The sequence below is a fragment of the Macrosteles quadrilineatus genome, unplaced genomic scaffold, assembly GCF_028750875.1.
Source record: "Macrosteles quadrilineatus isolate MER2022 unplaced genomic scaffold, UCM_ALF_1.0 Scaffold_6__1_contigs__length_79288215, whole genome shotgun sequence".
Taxonomy (NCBI): Eukaryota; Metazoa; Arthropoda; class Insecta; order Hemiptera; family Cicadellidae; genus Macrosteles; species Macrosteles quadrilineatus.
The window spans coordinates 43,817,497-43,843,891 of NW_026542599.1; the positions used below are offsets into that span (position 1 = coordinate 43,817,497).

The 26,395-nt window shown below is 34.5% G+C and overlaps 1 protein-coding gene across 7 annotated transcripts in view; it reads left to right on the forward strand.

The window, feature by feature from the left end:
- Positions 1-26,395, forward strand: part of LOC128996278 (multiple PDZ domain protein-like) — a 318,908-nt gene that overhangs the window by 218,487 nt on the left and 74,026 nt on the right. For all 7 annotated transcript variants that reach the window (XM_054421490.1, XM_054421489.1, XM_054421486.1 and 4 more), the window contains one exon: positions 17,153-17,349. In XM_054421490.1, the coding sequence (XP_054277465.1) occupies positions 17,153-17,349 (197 nt within the window). The remainder of the gene's footprint in view (positions 1-17,152; positions 17,350-26,395) is intronic.

Consider the following 26,395-nt stretch of genomic DNA (forward strand, 5'->3'; position numbering starts at 1 on the left):
AGTACGATTAAACTAAAACACGAATTTATTTTCACATGAATTATAGTCTTGACTTAAAATGATAATTTTCTACTAACATTTCTTGGAAAAATCAAATGTAATACTCCTGAAGCATTTAGTTGCAGTTAAATGTTTTATACCCAAATATTTTGCATTTGTTAAATTCCAAGGAGGGAAGTGTCAAACTTCGTACAACAATTTAGGTGTGTATATGAATCGTAAATTCAATCAAATGAAGTTTTCTACATCTATAACAAAGCCTGCATCTATTTATTTTTTTTTATTCAATGAGGGACCAAATGTGTTAAACTACAACAGTTTAGGTATCCAACCGAGTTCGGAGGAAACTATGTGATGACAAAAGCCTCGCGAATCACAATTCAGCAAGTTAGCTGACTCTGCACGTTTCATAGGGAGGGTGGTGGGTAAGGGTTGGGTTTGGTGAGGGGGGGGGTGAATATATCTGATTTGGCGAGATGTTTGAAGATTAAGCACGAATTTATACCCTTTTTCACCCTGACATCTTCACAAACGCATCACCTACAAAGTTTTCGGTTGGAGAATTAACCTGAAAATTAATAGCTTTAGCTTTAGGCTTTTGATTGGACGAAAATTCATAAAACTGTAATTGCTTGATGGGTTACTCTGAAGAATGTTCTTTTCCCCACAAGAAGTTTTTGATGAGAGTATTATGAACATTTGCTGATTTTAATATCTTAAGGTTTTAATTTTTCGCTTGAAATGGGTGCAAAATCTAAAACCCATATTTAGCTTTTTTATGTTGCTGTTATCATAGGAAGGAATTCAATACCATTATTTCGTTTGATACTTAAATCAAATCAAACCACACTCTTCCCCTTGTCTATGATCATACTAAATAACTGTTACTGAGTTACTGTTACTAGCCTTAATACACTGTACTCTTATCCTACTATACTATAATCAAACACTATTTTTATCGTTAATTTTATGAGGACATTATGCTAGTTACAAGACAATACTATTCAATAAGCTTTAAACAATCTTGGCCTAAATTTTAAAATAAATTTAGTTTATATTCTAATATTTGATTTGCATAACGATAAAGTTATGTAGAGGTAAGGAGTATATAATAATACCCAGAGAATATTAATTGTATCAATCATGTGATAATTAATTATTTTAATATACAAGTGACTGTACAATGTTACCGTTCATGTCAATTTTAAAAACTCGCGTTTGTTTTCCCTTACTTTTGACTCGAGGAACGTAAAACTCAGTCGGGTGTAAAAGGAAATTGTATGTATAATGTGAAAGGCTGTTTGCGCTCTGTTTTGACGTCTAACTACGGAGAAAACAATCCGTAGATCGAGCTAGCTTTAGTAATGACACAATTTTTTATTCAAAAATATTAAAGGATTAATTGATTGATTATTTGTAAAATGTACACAACTATCGTAAATGTGTTATTGTTTTAAATATGTTCTGTTGTAGAGATAACGTATAAGTGGAGTAAATCGTGTTTAAAAATAAATGTGCCAATTAAGATTTGTATAGAAAGTAGAAGTTTTTTAAAAGTAAATGGAGATGAAAAGACTTATGTACCTGAGTGTGTGGAAAATATGTTGGTTATAATAGTAGGTATAATAATGCCAATCTTAGTTAGAAGTACACGTACTTTAATTCGGTGTTCTTTAAAATTTTATTGACAAATCATGATTTTGTTACAGAAACAATATTTAAAAAAGTATTACTTAGAGAGGATAATGGAACAATAATCTTGAATGATTAGAATCATATAGTGATTCAACGTAGAAATTTTAATTTACATATAAATAAAAAACTACTTATCATTGACACAGAATTCATAAATTTATACATTAATTAATGTATGCATGAATATCATTTTATAAATACTCCTAACGCGTTATGCCCTCATGGTGGACCAGCATTCTAACGTCAAGTAGTTTTTAAACATCTGGAAAAAGTCATTTATTACAAAGAGAAGGGAAGCATAATGTACCCGTATACTTGGGAATTTTGTTGAAAAGTCCTTTCTTAAAGTCAGCCCGCCAGCGGCGACCGTTTGTTGAAGTCCACTTTGCTTCAAACTTATCCAGTTTCTTTGTTTAAATTGTCATTTGTTGTTTTGCTTCTATTGTTAAAGTGGGTGTTGACGACGGACAAATAATGTATAATTTCGAATTTATATTATGAGCCTGGTTAAATTGTATTATTTGAAATAAATTGTATACAAAAGTCATCTAGCTTGAGTCTATTTGCTACAGTTTTAAAAATATACTGCCAACCAGCTTACTATCAAACTATGTATATCATATTACGTAAATACTGAAATATGTAATACGACAAAAAGGTTGTGTGCTGGATGTAGGTCTAGATCCAGGGACTAAGAATGATGGAAAATTTACCTTAACCGCTTAAGTGAAGATCGGAAAAAATATGAACCACAGCTATCATTGACTTACTGTATAATTAATAATATCTTTGTTGTGAGCTTTCAATACAGTCCTGAATCCACACCATACCACACTGTGTAATCCTGTTTTGTATTTAACCGTCTACCAGTCTTATTCGACAGCAAACTTGAATATTGTGAACTCCTTTCCTAAAATCGAAAAAAATCTCTAGTTTCATGAAAACAGCCAAACTTTATGTATGTAGCATTTTTTTCTGTTTTTTAAAGGATCATTCCAAGTTATTTTCCCCACATAGACAGAATAATAATGAACTAATTAGTTATAGTATTATTTCATTAAACGTTTTAACTACATACCGTCACCATAGTGCAGTGGTTTAAAATGGTATTATATTTTTGCACCAAACGTTTACTGTCAGCATTAGTGTCGTTAACAAGTGCTCTGTGTCGGAATCCTCGTTTGTTTAGCTATAAATCCTTTCTCGGCCACAACCCGCAGAACTCGCCTGCTACATGATAAATACTACTGCAGGTATAATTCAGGACGTGTCAGCCTGATAAATGTACAGGCTAGGTTATTAATTAGCTGTTATAGTGGTGCATGCAGTGTATGTTGGCGTCTGTAAAGGATCTCAAGTTTATCTAGATCATCATATAAATATTTTGCATTTCACCTGTGCTTTGCAAGGGGTATATATATTGTGTTTCCCAACACAGAATGCAGTTTTCATGTATTAGAGCCATGTAGTATATTCTTACAAATGTAAGAAGACAGGTTCCGAACCATTGCGTTACGACAATACTACATACCTAAAAAAATATTGGGGATTGGCTGGATTGGCAAAAGTCCTGTGCTCTACTTGACCGGTTGGATACCTTCATCGGCGTGGAAACAAATAGAGAGGAACATGTTTATGTTGTTTTCAAAAATTTCTCTAATACCTCATTAAACTCTCCTTGATCTAATAATTTTGATTTTAGCAAATTTCCCCATAGGGAAGTAGCTATTACCGTAGGTGGCACGCTAAGACTTAAATCCGGGACTGATCTACTTTTCCATTTTGACGTCCCTAAAGGCCAAAAACACTATTTGTTGAAGTTTTTATACGTGTAAATTTTTTTACTTGAGTAATTTTGGTCCGATTTTGATGAAATTTGGCTTGGAAGTGTAGGAGTTCGTGAACCAGCATGATCTGACTGTGGAAACGAAGATTTATGGGGGTCATAAGGGGAAAAAATGTTTTTTTCTTTCAATTTTTGACCCTAAAAACATAAAATTTTGCAATTTCTTTCGAAAGCATTTTGTAGAACTTTAAAAAGAAACAATTTAGTACATTAAAGCGTTGTTGTATGCCGAACGGTTACAGAGGAAATTCAAAAAAGTAGAAATTAATAATTCCCATGTCATTCTTTTGGAGAATGATGAAAACTGTTGTAGTTTACGTGTTTATGAATCTATGCTAATAAAATTTGGCAAATTTATTTATTTCATACTATGCTATTAACTTTTGGCCAAAAACACTTTTTACCTCCCCCGCAGTACCAAACCTTATTTTGAAAAGGATACTGAGTAAAATGTAAGTAAAGCATATGTTGACAATGCTGTTGCCTTTTGGCCGATCAATGTTTACTCTCAAAAAGCCTTATCTTGAAATTTTTGATGCTCAAGGAACAGAGCCCTATCACATTATAGGAACGGAAATAAGTCATAAAAACCTGACATGTATTTTTTTTTGAGAATTCAAAAATAATACCTTAACTATTCAATGATACTGTTTTGAAAATAACCAATACCAACGTTAAATGAAAGAGTGTAGAGATTCTTTTTATTTTATATTAATTGCCCATTTATGCTCATAAAATTATGAAACTTGTTATAAGCCTGGTTGTAATATTAAAAGTGTATAGGTTGTGGTTGAATTTCTTTACATCGGTTACCTCCATCAGAAGTTATTGGACGATATATCCGCCACTACTGGGTGATTTATATGATACGATCGATCCGAAACCGACATTAGCAAATTCCCTGGAACGGTTTGTAGTTTGGTTTACTCGACATTTAAATCTATTGCTGCGATAGTTAGCAATATCCCTTACATATATCATCCTTATGGATATCCTAAAGGCAAATTTTGTAAACTCTTTTTATTCAAACACAATTAAGTGTTATTTGTTTGCTTGTCCTGTAGAATTAATTCACCGTGCCGTAAACACTAAAGACATAACCTTTAGTCAAGATGAGCACATTCATACGACGGCGTAGAAGGGCAAACATAATTGTTTGCATTGTGTCTATATAGGCCTACGTCATTGTCATTTTACCAATTTTAAAAGAGGTAACGTCCCAAACCCTCGTCTTGTTACTGTCTACCGTCGACCTTGTTGTTAGATAGAATAACTAATTGATAATCTAATGACAACTGGCATCTGGAAATGGTAACGATCTCGCTTGAAATCGAACCAGCGACCTTCAGACTTTAAGGTGAACATTGTAACCAATCTGCCGCCCATACAATCAGATTAACAATATGTGTTAGTCAATTATGTAATGGTAACTACAATCTTGGCCTGGTTGCCATAAGCACCTAGCCGCTCTCGTCATCTAAATATTGTATCAGGATGTTATCAGGAACAAGTTAATTTAATACAGTAACTACCCCCCTCCCTCCACCTCGTCCCTTACCATCTCAGTCACCTCGCTTTATCAACTTCATAGTTTGTGCAAGAAATTCCTTTGTACATCTTGAAATAATTTCTTAATTACGTTTATCTTTGACGACAAAGAACCTTAAATTACTTCTAAGGGATGACAGTGATTACTTTCAGTATTGCTGATATTTTGATTTGTTGGATTTTGTTCGAGGTGAAATGTTTAGTTTTTTTTTGTGAATCTGTTTGGAGCTTTAAATTATCGTTCTTTATTTTACAAGTTAAAGTGAAGAAAAAAATCATATCCTTTATCAATTAACTGGTATAAAATCCACCCGTGATCTAAAAAGTCTACTATAGTGTGGTTGAAACTTGACATTTCGTGAGTCTTTTACTGTATCAGGTTGTCCTACTACTGGATATATATATATATTTATTTATTTATTTTTGTAGAAAGTAAAGAAAGTATTTTGACACCTTACAATATCCTAAGATGTCTGGCACACTTACATGTTTAGTCACAACTGCCAAGTTTAGCCTCTTTAGGAGTACAAAATGTTAACGTCATGTTACGTTACATTAATAACATGTGTTATATGTTAATACTATATGTAAAAGGATAAACCTGAAGACGTGGTAGTAACCACGAAACATGTCGTTTTTAAAATGTTTAAGACATTATCAATGTAAATTTGAGAAAGGATTTGAGAGAATAGAATTCCTCCCCGTGTCCAGTTTTACGAGAGTACATTTGAAATTCTAATTAAAACATGTAAAACAGCTTCTATGTAGTTTGGAGGTCTAAAGATATCACAAAAATATGTTCAAGCATAAAACAAGCTTGAATTTAAATAAAATAGTTTTATTAATGCTGAGAAAGTACGAATACATCAACTCGTCCTCTTCCATGACTATAAACCAGTCACCAAGGAATAAACATGATTTATATTCCTCTGTCGCGGCTGTGGACAGACAACCTACAAACTGAACTAGAATGTTTATAAGTTTCGTCAGGGTGTTTGGACCGAAAACTATAGTAATACCAGAAACAAAAGAACCCTGGGCCGTTTCGAGCCGCGCAGGTTTGAATGGTACGCCACACCTACCTGCGCGAACCACGTGATCTTTTCGTTTCTGCGCAGGTCGTTTTGTTCGTGGTATGTCTATAGTTCTCAAACCTGATGTGTGGACTGTCAATAATTCAGGAGGCATTAAATGAATTATTTTACCAACATTTGATACAAATTGACAAGGAAAATGACTTATGAAATCGGTTAAGCTATAATACAAACTCTTCATAACTTTATTTTCACTTTGTGGTCACTTAGAAATCAAAGCTGGCTATAAAGTCTGAAACACATTTAAACTCATATTGTAAACAAACCAAATTGCACGCAAACAAATCACAAACAAGAGCTATTTGCTCTGCGTCGCATGCAGAGTTACTGATCCAAGTACAACTGATCCAACGCTTTCCAACTTGGACACAAGTTAACAAACCCGACAGAAATAAACCCCAGTCATTCCTGAATGCCTTGGAGTCATTAAAGTTGATTATTCTCGGAGGAAGTTAAGTTTTACAACAGTTTATTGTAGCCAAGTTTCAGTTTAGTATCTCTGCATGTAGTGTTGTTTGTTTACCATCGCTTGTTTACTCGATGGTCGCTGCCAAAATAATCTTCGTGTCGTGGTTTTGTACAATTTGTTGAGCAAACATTCGCTTTCGGATTCCATACTGATTAAAAGTGGAGACTTATTGAAGTTACCCGATGAATATGGACTCCAATTCAAATCAGCCGATGTATGGACGTTGATTCAAATCACCCGGTATAGGCTGTGTGTTGTGGGTTCTTTTCCATTTAGTGTTCCCTATATTTTCGTTTGTGGTTCACACACCAGTTGGTTTGCAAATTACAGCTCATACAATGTATAATTTTATCAATCTAATATGCAGATGTCTCTAGGGAAATGTTGTGTAATGCGTGGGCTGAAATAGACCGTCGGATGGACGTAGAATATGTAGATAAGAATGGATGAACAATCGAAAACATGTTAATCACGTATACCAGCCTTTATAATGTTAAAAGTTAAAAACTTAAAAAACACCCACATTAGTTATTTAAATTTATTTAATAAATCCCACAATTAACATAATGCAAACCCTCTACATTGTGTTCTTGGGTCAACAGATCTTTTACACAACTTTAAAAAAAATTCTAATTGTTGGTCCCCTTTTATGTGTACCACTCCGTAAAATATTTCCAAATGTGAGAAAAAACCATACAGTATTTGTTGCATCGTGTAGGCCTACGCTGAAAAATGAATAGAACACCAAACGTAATTTTTTTTACAATTTTAAAAATAAGTGTTGCAATCGGTGACCACACGCAATTTTATCATGTTGAAACATAAAAGATTAAATATTTTTTAACTTTCCTTTTTAGCTGTATTTATTAGTTATACTTCACACCTGTTTATGACGCATCTGTCCTTTTTTCTGGCGTCGATAGATTTACAAAAGGATTTGTAAATTCAATTTTTTGGGTAAACATGTTGTCTCTTACCTCTTTTACGACTTGAAAACAATTGTATTACTAATCTAGATAGATTACCTACCTATAATAGTAATTGAAAAATTCTGTTACTTTCGTAACGTGTCCAATCTCGTATACTAGTCACGAAGGTATAAAATATACAGGGTAATAAATAATACATGGGTCGCTCTCGATAATGGCCGAGCGTCCTTTGTACAAGGTAGCTCTACACTTTTGAGTTGCTAGTCCCACAGAGACAGAAACTATTGATTGTATACTACACAATACACTATTGTATATACACTCAATATATATATTATTTATAGTCAAAAGAAGTGTCTTAGTGCGTTAGTTTATGTCTAGTGATCGTAATTACTGGAAAACTGCATGTCAGTAAATTTTTCCCCCGTAGATATCTGAATTCAGTTACCAACACCATTTCTGGGTAAAGTTACTCGAAATCGACATTAATCTGATATTCTGGCTTATATGTAATACAAAAGTCAATAACTGTTAAAAGTAATTTTAGAGTAACTGAAAGCAATTTTTGATCGAATAGCTCTTATGGTTCTTAACCTACCTGTCTTATGGTTTAAGAAAAATTCAATTAATGCCATAAGGTTGTAAAACTTAAACCGCACTTGTTTGAAGAAGGTTACCGTTTCATCCTTAACGAAACGCTCGGTGGTGAAGTTATTATAAGTCAGTGAAATTAATGATAAGAATACAGACCATTGGAAAAAAAAAGCTTTACATACAAAAATATAGTGATTCATGACGAAATGTTTATAATTATTGAAAACTGTGTTCAGCACAGATTTGACTGAAAATGAAACCTTAAGCTGTTATGAGATTGTTATGAATTATTTATTAATATTTTTTTCTAAATATAACTTTATTCAAACTATTGTGCAACCACTAGCAAGTAATTGCAGTTAAATTGATTTGGCAAACCAATTACAGTTCTAACTTCCGTAACATCTCGTACTCGCTTTTGACGAAAATACGTTACAAAAAACAAGAATGTAAAGAACCTCTGAGAATTCGGCTAAATTTGTTCCCTCGCAATACGGCAGGTTTTTTGTAAGGTCAGAGGTTTTGGCGGCAAATGGGCTGAGACAAACAGTAAAATGTGTCATTCGAGTGTTCTCGTCACACAATGCCTTGACCCAATTATGGCGGGAAACGCTTCAACGGCTTCACTTCCCAGAAAAGGTACTTTATTCCTTGAAATTCCATGATTAAAGTTTGTTTCATTAATTAATTTCATTATTGGGTTTGCTGTCAAATGTCGACACAAAATAAGAACGTTAGATTTAGGAAACGAAAATGGGATATTTTACACGGGTATTTCAGCAGGGTTAAACCAAAGGTAAAATTAAAAAGCATTCAAACCAAACCCTTGATTATGAGTCGTCAAGGTGTTTAGAATATTAAGCTAAAATAAGTCAATGGTAATAATATCCAACACTTTGGAAGTGATTCATTTTCTTCATAATGTACAATACAAGTGTTTCAATCGCCCATGTTGGGTTGTTTGTAAAATAGCGAAACTTGATGGATCACTAGGGTTCAAAACAAATAAATATAAGATCTCTGATAATACAAAACAATTCTTCTCTGTAGGCTACCCATCATATTTCAAAAATTAGAATTACAAGATGTGGCACACACTAATTAGTACTACATACTACATTTGATTAAAGATAATAATGTATTCTGCTACCTCCATCTAATTTTAAAAACAATTTCAAAATATTTATTGCATAGTTTTAACACAAATTATGCGTAATTTAAACGTGGAAACGATAGTATGTGCCACTGAAGTTCATTTTCAATGGCAAATGTAAATCACAAGGGCGCAGCTGCTTTCCTTGTTTGTACGAAGTTGTTTGTTACAAAGCTAGGAACATTTTTTGGTTTGGTGACATTGGGATTTTTATATTTGAAAACCATTTTAAACAAAAGGCAAGCTTAACTAATTTGACAACCGAGAATAAATTCCAAATATTTTAAATATTTCAACCCCTTGTTTCATAGATAGATATAAAGACATAAAGACTACAATTTTAGCGAAGTTTAATTTATTGTTTTTCAAGTGTCTAAGAAAAGGAAATTGCTTCTCCATGTCGACAAAGGCATGCATTCCAAATGACTTGTGTATTTCCAAATTTAATCAATTTTAGAAATGTATTCACGACGTTATAATAATATTATTATTTGTAACTATTTCCCTCGTATGAAATATATTAATAGCTAACCAATTCTCTATAGTCTATCTGGTAGAGATGACGTTTTCGTTTTAATTTTTCTTATCAAAATGGAGCGGATTTGAAAATTTATTTAAACTAATACATGAATTCAAACTCCCAAATTTGTTTTCATGTTTTTGTTTTGTAATTATTTACAAACGGTTTCAATGATTTTAAGAAAGATATTCAAGATAAACCCATACATTAAATACAAAATTGCTAAAATTGTAATAAATATTTTATTAAGTTATAAAACGGATGAAGTAATCTGTCTTTAACTATATTCCTCACAAAGATGAACACAAATAAATTACATTATCAATGTGATATGAGATGTATACTAAAACAATTGACTACAGCAGAATTTGATAAACTTACTAGAAGTAATGAAACTGTTTGGCTGATGTTTTTGTTAGATGGATAAAATAGCTACTTTCGCATACGGGTATATGGAAACAGATGTTTGTACTTCTGGATGACGAAAAAGACTAAAAACTGTCTTAATAGAACCATACGTTTGATAAATCTACAAAAAATATGTTTATGTTTAATCCTCGGATATATGAAAGGTACAAATACTAATAAGCGTAACAGCTGATTTGGAAGTTTTTTTGGCGGTTTCTAAATATTATTACAAACATATTTATTTCCGGGCCAATGAAGTAAGATGTTTATGAACTTGTTTATGTTCTATTATCCGTGGTTTTATCTATTGCGATAAAACTGCAACGACGATGCCACCACTAACGCATTTCTGAAACCTACAAACACATGGGTAGGTTTCGCTATTTTTTATCTTCGTCCAAAAACGGACATTACAACTACAGGTTCCGAGGAGCTATTAGGGCCGTAATCGGTCGTTTTAAAATCGCTCCAATTCCAGCGATGGGAAAACACGCTTGGAACGGCGGTACATACTGGAGCGGTACGTGCAAAGCGTACAAGCGTACAAACTGTGTGTTTAATAAAACACACGGTCGTCCAACGTCGAAAACACGCGTCGGGCCGGTTTTTTGCCGGTTTCGTGCCGCGAGAATTGATTTATGTCTGTATCAGGGAGGACGCGGACGGCGTGGTAATCGGTGGTTGGGTAATAATTCAACACGACACCGATGTAGACGTGGCTTCGATCCCGTGGATTGTAAGGATTGTTTGTGAATGCGAGTAAACGATGAGCTCTTCTGACGTTAAGTGTGATAAGCTTAGATTTTGGATTCTGCAAATTCACTCATCCCACTACTGCACAATCTAAAGATCGTTTTTCTTTGTAAATCGTGTTCGGCAACATTCTAGCAAATTATATAAATAGAGGTTTCCGTCTTTTATGTCAGTTTTACACTAGGAAAAGTGTTTTGCGTTAGAATCAGGAAACGAAGAATGCTCACATCATTAAAGATTGCACTTAGTCCTAATAGGATTACAGCTTGGGCTAGGCCTAAGTCTTCAACTCAAGGCATTTGTCAACGACTGATAATTAAATTTTTTCGTTCTGTTTTAAAAATCATATGATGATCACGTCACCTAAAATCAATAAGAAGAAAAATAGCTAATGGAAATCTAACATATGTTTTTCTTACTCTACCAACTCCGTCACCGTCAGCGATTACAGTCGCTGTTTCTGCATTAAGTGATGGGATAAAGTAAAATCTTTAATTGGCCTGTAACAAATTAATACTAGTTTTCCTTTACCAAGGGTAATTAATTATTCTGTGTTAAGAAGCTATGTACACGTTGCATGTTGTTGAAGGTGTGAAATATGGGATGTCTTTGTAGTAGAGTGGTTTCTAAATTATAGCTTTTCTATAATTTGTCCTCATACAGACACCTCGAGATATTCCTGAAGAGAATTGAAAAGAATTAGTTGCATATGCTATGTATTTGATACAAATGATTTATCTATCCCATCCCAGAACGAAAGTAGTAGAGTTCAAAATTTTGTGTAAAATAAAAACTATACTATTGAGACATAGAATAGAGGAGTAAATTACTTATAAGGTGAAAAGCATAGGAGAATAGTAACATAAAAGCAGACCCTCCACTCGATAGAATGCAACACTTTCGCTTACACGGTCCTTTCAGACTCTTTTAGCTTTTAAAATACACTCTGAACCTGACTACTTAGCCTATGTGTTTGTAGGGAACTTAACCGCAGATGTGTTTTCATTCGAGTACTAAACATATGATCTAGAAAATGTTTAAAAATATTGGATTGGATTATCCTGCATAGCCTAAGAATTCGGAGATGTTTCTAAGATTGTATCGGCTAAATAACTATAATTTAACACATTATGAACTTGATAGTCAAGATCGCTTTGCTTTCGTTGAATTAAATATATACATAGTTATTAGGAAGCTATTAATCAACTTAAGACAATTTCAATGTAAGTTCTGTCCGATAAAAAAGCACATTTCGTTTAAAATCAGATTCTTGTTTTTCAACCATTTTTAAAACTGAATAATTTGTATAATGTATATGTAAAATATCGGTTGTCTTCTGGTGAAAAAAGAGAGCAATATAAATTGTAAAATCCACTTTAAAATAAGAGAGAAAAATTTAGTCGATGGCAGCGCACTCAAAGATCACTAACACGAAACGCACATCTATTTGAAGTCAATAATAGTCACACCACGTTTTTGTGAGAGCCAATCTTTACATAAACATTGTTTTGACGGTTTATCTGCTTAATTTATAACAGCTAATAAAAAAGGTGTTTTGTTGTAATTTACATTTACACGTAATATTTTTAAATGTTTTTATTCTACTGTCAAGAAAAAGTGAGCAAGAAATTGTTAAAAATTCTTTTCAATGTTTGGTGAAATATATTCGTTTGATTTTAGTTACCCGAATGGGTACATATTATCTTTACCCAAATGTTTCTTCGTTTGTACCGTATTTTGTCGTGTTGGTTCGTTTGTAAGCTCATGTTATGATTCTTTTGTCTATATTTTCGTTGTTTTTCGTAGCCATGATGACATTCCATAAGCCCAGTGTTAAGTTTTCAAATTTTCAAACGAGTCGTATGGCAAAATACGAGTGTTTTAGCTGTGGTTTTCACTAATCGAATATTTAGACTCAAAAGTCTCTTATTCGAAACTTCAGGTAACATTCTTCCGCTGCATTTCGAGATAAATTCTACAAACCCACAACCAGACATAGTTCGTATTAGAGTATAGAATAATAAGTATTTCTGCAATCTACCTTAAACCCTTCTGTGCCATATCATGTATAACAGAGCTCTTAAAACGTTGACAAGACAGCACAGTTGTATTTGCACATGTTTTAAGCGTGTTTTGTTATCTACCTTATTGTATACCTTATGTGGCAAAGCCTCCGACGTTGAGATCACAGAGCAGATAAGTTGTGTAATGACATTGGTTAAAGTGTGGAGTTCCTTCAGTAGGCCGCACACGTGGTGTGTGTAGGAATGAGTTTTATGTCGATTGTTGCATTGGTCAGGAATAAAAAAAAAATATTTCAGGTTTACTTGCGTATAAAACAGCTCATATTGGAACGGCATTTTTCGAAGTGTGGTGATCTTCATCTTCAGAGAAGAGACAGTTCTTGCAAACGAGTTTGTCGTCGTATTTGGTTTCACTTGTTGATGTATCTTAATTGCACACAGAATAGTAGGCTACGGACACCCGAGTCACAGAATCGCATAGACAATTACCGCAATACTCGGAGAGAAGTGCACCTCTGCCTATAACTTACATGCACGACCAGATGCGCCCTGTAATAAAATAAAAACTGATTTTACAGTAATTTGTTTACACAGAGTTTTCAGACATTAACCCCATTCCTAGGTAATAAACTACTTAGAGAAGCAGAGCTCTAAGCTTATCCGCATCATTGTCTGTGTAATTTTTACCTTTTAACAACTTGGAAACCATTTTATTTGAGTTTGCTCACAACGCTTTGTATATTTTCTGGGCTAAAGTATTCGTTACAAAGCTATAAAATAGTAGGGTATAGTAGCCCAGTCGTTATAGTGCTCACCGGGTGGGCATTAATTGCGCCAACTGACCTGAGTCAGCTAATCGGGTATTCGTGAATTGCGCCAACTACTCCAGGGAGCCACCCGATACCTTCCTTGACTTCGTCCAGTGGCGGCCCTCTTAGACTGTATAACTGAGTAGTTTAAATTAGGTAAGGTTATCATTTCTAAAGTATTAGGTTAGGTTAGGATGAACAAGGACATTCTTTCTACCAGCAACTCGTACCTACCTGGTTTGGGTTTTGCGTAACTAAAGGAACAATTTTTGGGATCCTTTGAGGGCTTAGCACAATTAAGGAACTCTTTGGCGCAATTAATGCACGACCTGCTCACCTTGTGAAGGTCGCTGGTTTGATTTCAAGCGAGATCCTGGACCATTAATGATGGTATTTAAGACCATTACATTAAATTATATTAAATAGTAACAAGACTAGAGTATAGACCGGATCGTTCCCTGGGTAAAACTTTAAAAAATTCCAATAGGGTATAACACAAAAACACATAAATTAAATACATATAGAATGCATATAACACATAATAGATAGTGTATGAACCTAAGCCTAACAGTTATTCGATTATACAAATAGGTGACGGTCAAGTTGCTGAAGATAAAAGAAAACAATGTAACTAACCGGTGTATGATTATAAAGGAAAATGAAAGATTTGTAAAATGATGGATCAAAATGTAAATTTTGTATGAAGATAACATAGGAGACTTACAAATCAGAGTTAATATTCAAAACTGTCCAGTTATAAGGAAAAATCTATTTTAAATGGAGTGACAAAATGCATTTGACAAAGGAAAACTGATAGTCCTCTCTACACAGAAGATACATTAGGATTGTGGAACATAAATCACAATGTGTCGACTGACGTTTGATTGGTGAAGGGAATACTATTGTTGAAGGAAAACTGATGTGTTGAGATCTGGCTTCGTGAAAACTGTTTCTAGCGTGGGGAATAGACTACAAACCAGAGAGCACAGAATAAACATACAAGATTAGTCTCTTCAAACTCGGTCATTAGACATACTGACATTAGACTACATGTAGGGTGTTAGTATACAGTGATGGACGATACTATATAACATCTCACATAATAATTCATTCAATCAATATAGAAAATCAGCATTACTTCCTCTCATTCAGCTCAATGAAATTAATTTTCAAAGAATTATAAAGGGTATGGGTATGGGCAAAGACAATATAATACTGTGTATGGGATACGTTTATGCTGCACTAACTCCGCTACACAATTGTTACTCTATTCTAATCATTCACTTAGCATTTTGTAATTTAACTACATCGAAATTAGTTTGTTATCTCATGTAGTCGACACATTTGTAATTGCCAAGTACGATTTGCAGAGTGTTCACAAAACTCCTGCATTGTTCTTTTAGTGGCGTTTTTAGGATCATTCATAATCGGAGCAGATTCTTCTTAGGGGTTTTACCGTATTTTTTATTGTTGTTTTTTAAATCTGGGTATTCATGTTAGGTACCCTCGTTTGGGTGTTTTGGTTAGCTGACATGACACAATGGAAGAAATCGCTTCACGTTGTTTTCCACAGTTTGAACTTTATGTCCGATCATTGAAATCAAATATTCAAAATCACTACTAGTCATTCTCAGAAAGGGCTCCGACATCCTTGAAACTACTGACAATTTCGCGGTAATTCTTTGGTAACAAGTTTTCCACTAGTTCCTCATCAGTTTATGTTTTAATCCCCCTCCTTCCACAGAGACTACCTCTGTAAAGACCTCTCATGCAATCGCTACCTATTGTTTGTGCCCCCCTCCCCCTCCCAACAACCAATATGAGGGAGATACAAGGGGTGTTCTCTGGGGTTGAGAGAATCGCTAGATAACACAACCCACACACTGTTTACTCTGCAACCGTATCTGTCATTTAACTTTGCTCATCGCTCATCACAAGGCAGGACATAAAGCTGTCCCTTGGGCAGATAAACTGTAGCTTCCTTCTCCGCGTTGGGGGAGACGAGATAATGTATTGTGATGTAGGGACTTGATCTAGTCAACCGTGAACTCAGCCAGTGTTTTGATTTCTTGTAATCAACAAAGTTTTGCTAAATGTTGTTGGGCACATTTTAAGTATCCCATAGATGGTATTATAGATTGTTTCATCCCAATAAGTAGTATGAAGATATAGAATTGTTTTGGGTAACGATTCATTTCTTTTTAATTAAAAACAAACCTTTATGGCCGAATACAATAATATTTTTAACGTTTGCATCTCCTCTTTTTCAATACTTTAATACTTTTATTAATACTTTTCAATGAAATGGCGACCATACAAAGTAGGTATTTTAAGCCAAGTATGAATGGAGATAAGTGTAGGATGAGGGGCGCGATCTTGTAGTCTTGTTAGTAACTAAGGCCGAAATATACCTTAGACACAGCTGTTAATTAATGGCCCATACAGCCAATGGCAACTAATGGACCTACAGTTTATAGTGGAATTGGAACCACATTTTTACCGAATTGGTCTAATTTTCAGGTCACTGGTGCGGGAGTATCGCATCCACAGTGCGTGCCTATAAATATCCACAATTCGTAATCTCCTAGTAGCTGGATTACAGGACGATGCCACCCGTCCCAGTTTATGGTCAAGATTAAGACAACTATTGAAAAAATACAACGTAAAATAAACAACATTTAGTCGTAATTATCATCATCGAAGACGTAACCAACATGTAAAAAGATCGTGATTTTGCATTAGGACTAATAATGTTTACTTGCAATATTCAACGTCTTTGGTGTTTTTCAGGAACCAGAAACCTTTGTCGTAGTCTTTAGATATAAAATGCAAGGATCTTAATTTCACGGAAAATTATTTTTACATTTGGTAGATTTTACGAGCACTCAGCTATAGCCAGTTCCATTTATTAGTCCAATGAGGAATTACAGCTGGGTACAGTTTTGAAGTACCAAAAGGTTCTGACTATTTTAAGGATCAAATCAGCGACCTTCTGATTGTTAATTGAGAATTTTAACCACTCAGCTACCATGCTATAACAGAATATCGCACCTGCATATCATCCTTGGAAACAACAACTGTATCCAACATGAAAACCCGAATATGCAGAAGTCATTATCGTAATTTAATTCTGTGTGCATTACCATTACTAACAATTACCACTATTTTCCAATAAAGACAACATATGTAGAAACATTCTGGTAGGTTCGTAGTTGCGTAATTTAATTACTACCACCCAGATTTTAAAATTCCCAGCAGTGTGCATAATTTTACTATGATCAGTTGGATTGATGTAATTCTTCGGTTACAGATAAAGTGAAAAAGAAGTATGGGAACCTGGGGCCGGGCGTGGTCATGGTGCAGCTGGAGAAGGGCCACCAAGGGCTGGGCATCAGTCTGGCCGGGCACAAGGACCGCAACCGTATGGCAGTGTTCGTCTGCGGGATCAACCCCAAGGGCTCTGCCTTCAAGACCGGGGGAATCTGCGTGGGAGATGAGATACTCGAGGTTAGTCACTAACTATAGGCTAAAAAAGACTAGATCCTGAAGAAACACCCCACTGGCAAGTCCCGATGAGTCACGTCACAACCTCGAGTAGATGGGTCGCCGAAGTGCTTTACCCCTAGAATCCTACCTCCTGGGCAAACAAGAAGAATCTTCACTTTAGTGCCCGATGCCGATGGGTAGGATTAGATGGGGGTTCAGCTATCCTTAGTTGTCACTTGTTGAGTATTGTCTTTGTGTACTAAATTATCATCCGGTGCTGAAGGATTTTAAACAATTCGGTGCTTTGGCACTGAAAACGTGATTTAGTGGGATTTTGTGCTAAACACCCTTTTTGTGTACGGAAAGTCTAATAAGTCTAACACCAAGTAAACAGTTTGGTGCACACTAAACACGTGATTCGGTTCCTTATGATACCTAGCTAAGACAATTCGTGTATAAAAGGTTACTCGTTTAAAACTATTGTAGCAAATTATATTGTCAGCATCGATTATTGAGCATAACTTTGTTCCTCTTGTTACAGTATAACAGTTTTATGCAGTCAAAGAAGCCTATAATGTCGCTGTACGTAACGTTACACGTTGAGAATTATAGTAAAAATCTTGCATTACAATGCAAGAGCAAGACAAGATTCTCAAATTGCAGTGCTGTATATTGTACTAACTGATAGGTCCGGTGTACTCCTTACATTACAGTATGTATACTGTAATTTATACATACTGTGTATAACTACCTGTTCCATTACAGTGTACTGTGTAAGATGTATACTTCGTAGTACAGTTTACCCCCCCCCCTCCTCCATTTCACAGCAACGTCACATCTCATTTATCACGGCTGCCATCCATCTTGTACAATGGCGGCATTGTTTCAGCTGCTTTCCAGCCAAACACTGTTAATTAATTACCTTAAACCCGACCTCGCCCGGTTGACTTTCGACCCTTGCTACCGGAAGGCTTTTAGTAAACGGTCGATTATTCCACTATAATTTCACCTTTGTGTATTCCAAGTCGTTTCAGTGTATGTTCGTTGTTGTTGTGTTCATTGTTACCTGTATTTAATAATTTATAATTCCCGCCTATACTAATTATACATTTTTTCTGTGTCCTTTGTATTTATCTAAACTTGTTGTAAGCAATTTAAAGTGTGGACGGCCTAGTGTAATGGTTAGAGCGGTGGTTACTCCTTGCTTAGAAACCTAGTTCAAATCTCTTCAAACACCAATGATGTTTAATTATGTATCTATTTGTAACGACGGACGACTTCTTCATTTACCCAACCATTGGCTTCACATTTCAACTATGTGATAATAGATCGTTCTTACACTTTGGCAAGCCCACTCAGCGGTTAGCTATCTAGTAAAAAGAAAATTACACAATCTTTTAGACCAGAATAACTTAACATTAGAAAACTACCACTTAAAGCAATGCAAAAGTGTATCGCATTATGTTTTAGCCCAGGTGATTGTCCACGTAAGCACGGTTCTATTTCTGCACAGTTTATTTACACGATAGAGTTTACTTTACTGTAACAGTTTCTGATACCCCGTTACACCTTAGGTAACCGTTTCTGATACTCCGTTACACCTTAGCTTGCATCGCACGACTGCTATTAGCTTTGGAGTTCACTAGTTCTGTTGAAAGAACGAATAAAAGCTAATTCCACGGTTCGGTTACGTGATTCGCATTGTTACTCGGTTGGAACACGCATTGATTTTGGTGATACGATTTGGGGACTGAAAGGTAAAAAGATACATGTAAAGTTTTAAATTGCAAATTTCTAGGTCGTGAAAGAATGGAACTATATGATTTTTAACATTTCTTTTTGGTTCTTTGGATGCAGAAATTGTGATCGTAGTTTAAATATCGAACTATTTGACAAATGGATACAGTGCTACGCATGAAACGTTTTACCAACCTGCCATGCCTTTTTTTACAGGGTGCACTTGTGGTTCTTAGAAAATGAAATGACTACTACCCCGACAGTAGGTAGTGGTGGAAACTTTGCTATTTTTGTAAACGCTCTTTCCCTTTTGTAGAAAAAGATATGATAGTGGTTCAAATATCAAATTAATTAACGGGCAATAAAGTTTACATTAACTTTGGAAACTTCAATTGGGCTTTCCATCCTATCGTTTAATCCAAATCCTGATTTGATGTGTATTTCATGTACAGCTACGTATGAGTGCACCAATGACGAAAACATTAGTTTTAAGAGTACATGTTTTACATGTGTATGATTTTATGTAATAATAACAAAGGCAAAGTTATTATAAATGAATTAACATTATAACGTTGTATATTCAATGATAAAACTAAAAGGATAGGTGACAGATACAACGAGAACCCTCTACAACCTTTACATTAATATAATATTTTGTTGTTTCCAATTTAGTTTTCTTTTTTTTTAGAAAATAATTTAAGTAGGCAATTTATCTTTATGTAAGCTTGTTAACACCAGTTTCACTTTCATGTACGCGTATTATACCATTATTTGGGAATAAATACACTTATTTAATTAAAGTTTCGAATGATCAAATTTGCACTTTATCTTTATCAAACGTTTTAAGTGTAGTTAAGCGGCTAATGGTTGTATAACCCGACTGTTTATTTGTGCTAAATGTAATGGGGCCGTTAGATTAATCCAAATGAGAGGGGGGGGGGGGTTATGGAGGTTAAATACATAAGTGCTAAGGAAGGTTTGCTTAGGGACAAAGACATTATAGACGCGTAAGTGTATCAATTAAAACCCATCGTCCAATTTGAATCCAAGTAATCAAGTAATCTACAACAGTATTAATTTTCTACATAGAAATAACGTAGAAATTTTAAATTTGGGTGTTTTATTTTCTCCGTAATTTTTAATTCTAGAAAGTGCTTCAACGTACAAAATTGTTCGTTTTTTTAGCTCTACTTGATGACTGTAATACAAAATGGATTGTTTATATTGGCAAAATATGATAAAACGAGTTATTTAAAAACTTCAAACCCCCATAAAAACCTTTTCCTATTACCCGATTTTGCTGATTTGTGAAATCGTTCTAGTTTATCCAGCCTTACAAATCCATGCCGAACTTTATTTAAAATCGGATCAAAATAATTTGAGGTTAGGTGTTTACGGATACATATAACATTTTGAACAGATGGGGGTTTTCTCTCTGGGGAAATAAAAACGAAAATCAACCAGATCCCGGGTCTAGGTCTTACCATGCCACCTACGGCAATAGTTTATTCTAATGGGAAGTTCGCTAAAAAGCTTAGAGTTTAGAATAATTGAACAACTATATTATTTCAGTAAAAGTACCAGAACGAACAAATCAAAGGTTATCTTCCAAGCAAAAGCAACATATGAAAACAAAAATCATACCATATGGTAAAAAATAGCAAGAATACCTAGCCAGATGTTATAGTTATTTAAAATAGAAATAATCTTCAAATATGTACACAAGACAATCAAACTATACTGTGCTACTGTGTTTACATGGACAGTGTAAATAATACCAATGTAATACATGGTATGTAATAATTAGTACTAATTAATATTATGCTACCGATACAATCAGCGTTTTCCTGTACCAGAAATATACAATAGAACCTGTATAGTATCAGTAGGGTGTAAGCTATAGGGTCATAATGACCAATAAATATAAAAGAATATTAAATTTTTTTATTTGATTGATTAAATGTGTTTTTGAAAATATTGACAAAGATTTGTGTGAACATTTTCCATCACTGAATAACACGTGCCTCAAGACGTTTCGGGATTGGGAATCCTATTTCTTCTTCAGATTTAAAGGACCTATCTCATCATGGTTAAGTACAAAACCTGGTTAACGCTGGGAAAAACAATTAATTTATGTAAACAACAATCCAGACAAATGTCCGTGTACAAAAAACATATGAAAAAGTGTAATCTACTTTTTTTACTCTACACATGCATATCTTTATTTTTTTATTTGTTTGACTAATGATGGATAGTTTTCATGATATTAATATTATAAACTTACCAACACCAACAATTAAATAAAGAGTTGATTTTAATCGACATTTTAGTTTTTTAAATCCCGTTCAGATAGCTCCAAACGTAAAAGTGCTTGGTTAAGCTTACGTTTGTATAGGCTTAAATATTATCTCGTTGTGCTCTTTATTCCAAATAATACGTATGGAAGTGTAGAATATTTCATACTTATACAAAAAACCTGACAAATTCCAATAACAACCATGAAGGTATTCCGTAGGGAAACCCCTTTTATTTTTCATCCACACCAGAGGCATGGTTTTAGGGTAGATCCGGCAACTCCTTTAGAAGTACAAAACCCTCTACACTCGTTTTGATTTGTTGGGGTCCAATCTAATCCTCAATCTGAAGTCCTAAACACAAATAGCCGCGTTAGCAACAAACCAAGGATTGCTTGAATTTTGTAGAATTATTAATTGGCTAAAGGTGGAAAGTATGAAGAAATAAGTACATGGAGCCAGAAGATCATTTTTTGAGGGGGTATAAATAGGAATATGGTTGCAGAGGTTGGGGAAAAGGCACTTCCTCAAAGAAATTGAATAGCAAATGCTTAAAAACGTATTTTTAGCTGGCTAAACGCTGTTGTTTTGTTTAAAAAACTTTCATATTTGTCTCTACAATCTTTGCAAAGTGTTTTGATTAATTAAAACAAAGTTTACGATTGATGTAAGTAGAGAAGATGGAAAGTACACTAATTTTTATAATAATTTATTAGCTAGACTATCTGCTCTCCATCAAGATTTTGTGATTTGAATTGATGTAGAAATGTCAGTAATCCATTACAAATCATGCCTTTTCATCTTCTATATGAAGTTTGACTGTGTTTCTGTGTATTACGCAGGTCAGTTCTGACAGGTTAGTTAAGTTTTGGGACTTTTATTTTACTTTACATTACATAGAATATATAAATTATGATAATTCACTATTTGAGTGGATTTAATTGAGACACATCGAGCTACCTGAAACCTTAAAACCCCTTATTAATTCAAAATTAGTTTTCTCTCCTTATAAAAGTTTTTTTTTTATAGTTTTCTAAACATAAACCTAACTTAAGGAATTTTGTTCACCCCTACTCCTCTAGTGTATAGCGCTGTGTTAGCAAGGTTTCAAAAGTGTCTACTAAACAATGTCTCTCATGACTAACCCTTTCACACCCTTCAGCGGTAAAGTGCCACATCATCCTTCTCTCGCAACACCTCAATCGAAAAAATTTTAATCAAGAGACTTCCTCTAACGTACTAATTGTAGACTGAGTGACTCGTCCACATGGGCCGAATGTAAGCTTGTGCAATCAATTACTACAAACCATACAAGTTAATGTTATGGCTTATGGGTATTATTAGTATACACTGTCTTAATTTTCTTCTAGAAAACATAATCAAAGATTTACATAATACACCAGCCGTAGCAAACCTACAGACTAAGCGAATTCCCATCTGTCTGTTTGGTTTTTCATTACAATATTTCAATGATGTTAAAAAGACACTTTTTTAGGATTAAACAAAAGTTTAAATTACTATCATGGGTTTTCTCCCTTAAAGACCAAATTCAGAAAGTTTACTTCTGGAGGGTTCGTCGTTACGTAATTCCTACCTTTTGATTTAAGCAAAGAGAAGAAGCCCTCTAGATGTTGACGGCTCCAAATCGGAGGCAACTTTTAATTGAGTTTCATTGTTCGAACTAGGTTTGTTCAAAGAATGCAATCAAGGCAAATGTCAAATGTTAAATGGCCTCAGAGATTTTTCCTAGTCGTTTTAATCTTAGTGATAATTTATTTTTCCTACTGTCATCAACAAAGTGGCCTTCCTTGCAATGATTATAGCACAGAAAGTTGCTAATTGCTGCATCTGCTTACTTTTGCCACACACTTTTTACTTTTACCGGTACCGCACAGACTTTTGTCGCACACCAGTATTCCAACCAAACAACACAAAAAGCGTGCTTTAATTAGGCACGTAAAATACGTGTACGCAGTAGTTGTGTTTTGTTTGTGTAATTTTCTGTTTTCTGTTTGTATTTTACCCTGTTCTCCGTGTTCATCAAATATGTTCTACTTGGCGATATCTCCCATGGTATCTTGAATTGAGTTTGTTTGTCTTTTACAGATTTTTACCATGTTCAATAGATTAATTGACGTTTATAGTGTGATTGGTACATACATACAATCGTGCTCGAATGTTTCTCTTGTAGTGTTTGCTGAGTGAAGGGCCGAGTGCCGTTTACCTAAACACTTTGACGAGGGTCGTTTTACAGCCTGAGGCATGATACCATTTTCTTGTACATGGGTACACCGTATTTTTCTACCATACACCGTACTGTATTTTGTTTCCCCCAGTGATGCCAGCCAGGCTATAGTTTAGAATGATCAGCTGTGGAATGTGGAATGACCAAAGTTCAACATTAATCATCCATGTCACCAACGCTGTCCCGGCACATAGATTCATCAATTATTTCTATTTATTACTCTAATTTGTCATCTTTTACTCGTTTGCGGTCTTTAAACCTTGACATGCGTGTTTTCGTTGCAAAAATGCTTGGCCCTTGTCACACGAGACATTTCATGTTTAAATAAGTTATTTTTTATTCTGCTAGCTTTTACCTGCACCGCATGCGGTGGAACATTATCACGGAATGGGAAAAACTAGTTGTTTCAGGCTGCTTAAGCTGTTTTATGTCCCTAGTGAGTTTTCCCAATCCTTTCCTCTCCCACCATGAAGTTCCCATAGCAATTTGTTAAGAATTATTTTATTGCAATTTTTATATGAAAACTAAAATATAAGCTACAATGATATTACATTATTAGCTTTGCTTAGGTTTAGAACGTCTTTGGTGTTACATACACACAGTCCAACCAAATAAATTACAATATTTTGTGAACCTAAGTTTAGCGAACACGCAAAATTGCATCACATAACACTCCCGGGTTTTCTGGAGCTTTAATAAACTGAAATCCTTTATTAACACCACGTTGTGAAAAATGGTCATTTTATTACCACGAGTTCTAGCATTGGCTACCTATCTTAGCCGTCAGTCGATATATCTGTTGTCAATAGTCAGTTATACTTAATTTTTTTTCCACTCGCGTTCCCATTCACGGTTTTACTGAAGAGCTGGTTGCAGTTATCTTTAACGAAAAAATATGAACGTTAACGTTTTTAGCTACAATATTACGTTAAACTTAAGTGATAAATACCAATTATGAAAATAATGAATACACGTTTACATTATCTTTTTATTCGTCTGCTTTTCCACGCAGCTCCAGTTTTGTACATGTTTTTCTTTGTGTATACAGCTCTAACAGCCTGGGAGTATCATTATCTTGATACGATGTTTGTGTGCCTACAATAAGGCTGGAGTCGTTGCCCATAAAACTGCTTTTACTGGCCAACCCGTCAGACGAGCTCTGTTTCACTAGCTACAAAACACTAACCTAGATAACACTATATATTTTAACTTAGGTCTATGTACACTGAAACTAATACATCAATAATATACCAAGTGGTACGAACCTTGGAGTTTACTCTAGTACAACATTAATTTAGCGCGGGCATTAATTGCGCCAACTGAACTGAGTCAGGTTGTCGGGTATTCCTGAATTGCGCCAACTACTCCAGGAAGCCATCCGATACGTTCAATTACTGCATCAAGTGGTGACCCTCTTTGACTGTATAATTGAGTTGGTTGGGTCAGGTTAAGTTTGGTTAGGTTAGGTTAGGTTAAGTTTGGTTAGGTTAGGTTAGGTTAGGTTAGGTCAGGTTAGGTTAGCCTAGGTTAGGTTATGATAGATTAGGATGACACGTACAAAATCCTGGGGTGGATAGTTCGTCCTAAATTAATTGAACCAACAAATAACACCTATATAGCAACAGTGATTCAGCGAATTTACAATCGTATGCGATTAAAATTAAATATGTTGTATCCAAACCAAAATTAGCGTTTGTATTTTTTTTCATCGACTACAAGGAAGTATAAAGAATACAAATAGTACAGGACGAAAAATACTAAAATATTTGTCAGTTAATCCATCAGCATGATTAATGTACAGTGTAATGCTTTGCATTACAGTCTGCAGCCGTTGTACCTGTGTATGCAACTAATCTACAACTGTAAGCAGTAATTAGTTTCCGTCAGTAAATAGAATTTTTGATTCAAATCAGATAAAGTAAGATTAATTGAAATTAGGGGAGCTTGTAGAATTGTTTCATTAACCAACAAATCGGAGACGATAACAACATAGCTTACTCCGTGGAAATACTTTTTAGTTCTGTAATTAATTGCGGAATCTTTCTATAGAAAAATACACAATACGGTTTTTAGTTTGTTATTGTGATTTTAAATTTAAGTTTAGATATTGATACATAGAATTGCTAAATATCACCTAGCCAACCTACAAATTACTATTTCACTTTGTCCATACAAAAATATTAAAAAAGAATTACAAAAAAATTGGTAATGTAAATAAAACAGTTAAGATGGTGTCAGCATACATACAACAGGGCCAAGGAAAAGTGGCACAGTGAAGGAATTTCATCAGTCCAAGTGTTGAAGATTTATTTATGTATTTGCCAGAGAGAAGGAGATCAAGTGGGGGTGGGAGAGAGAGTGAAATAGTTAGAAGAGGGGTGTTGTGGGGTTGGTTGTTTGACCTTTAAAACTAGGTCATGCACGCTCCCGTCAAATCTTTACCTATTTATTTACAGGACATGTCACTCAAGAGGAAATCTCCAGTGTCCACAGTCCTTGCATTGCCTTCGACCCAAAGGTTGGCGGGTTCGAATCATCGCTTTCGTAAATATTAGCTGTATTTTTATTTTAACTTTTACGTGGTGTTTAATTAGTGTTCAGCAGAAAAAGAAATAATGTACTAGCTTTTCGTTTACTAATAGGACCGTTTTATTTTAAGCTTTTAAATACAACTAGAGGACCCATGCTGCTCCGCAGCGTTAAAATAAATATCGTATCTCAGAGAAATAATCAAATTTAAAATTTTTATTGAGTACATTATTACAGTATCTTGAACTTAACTGATTAAAAT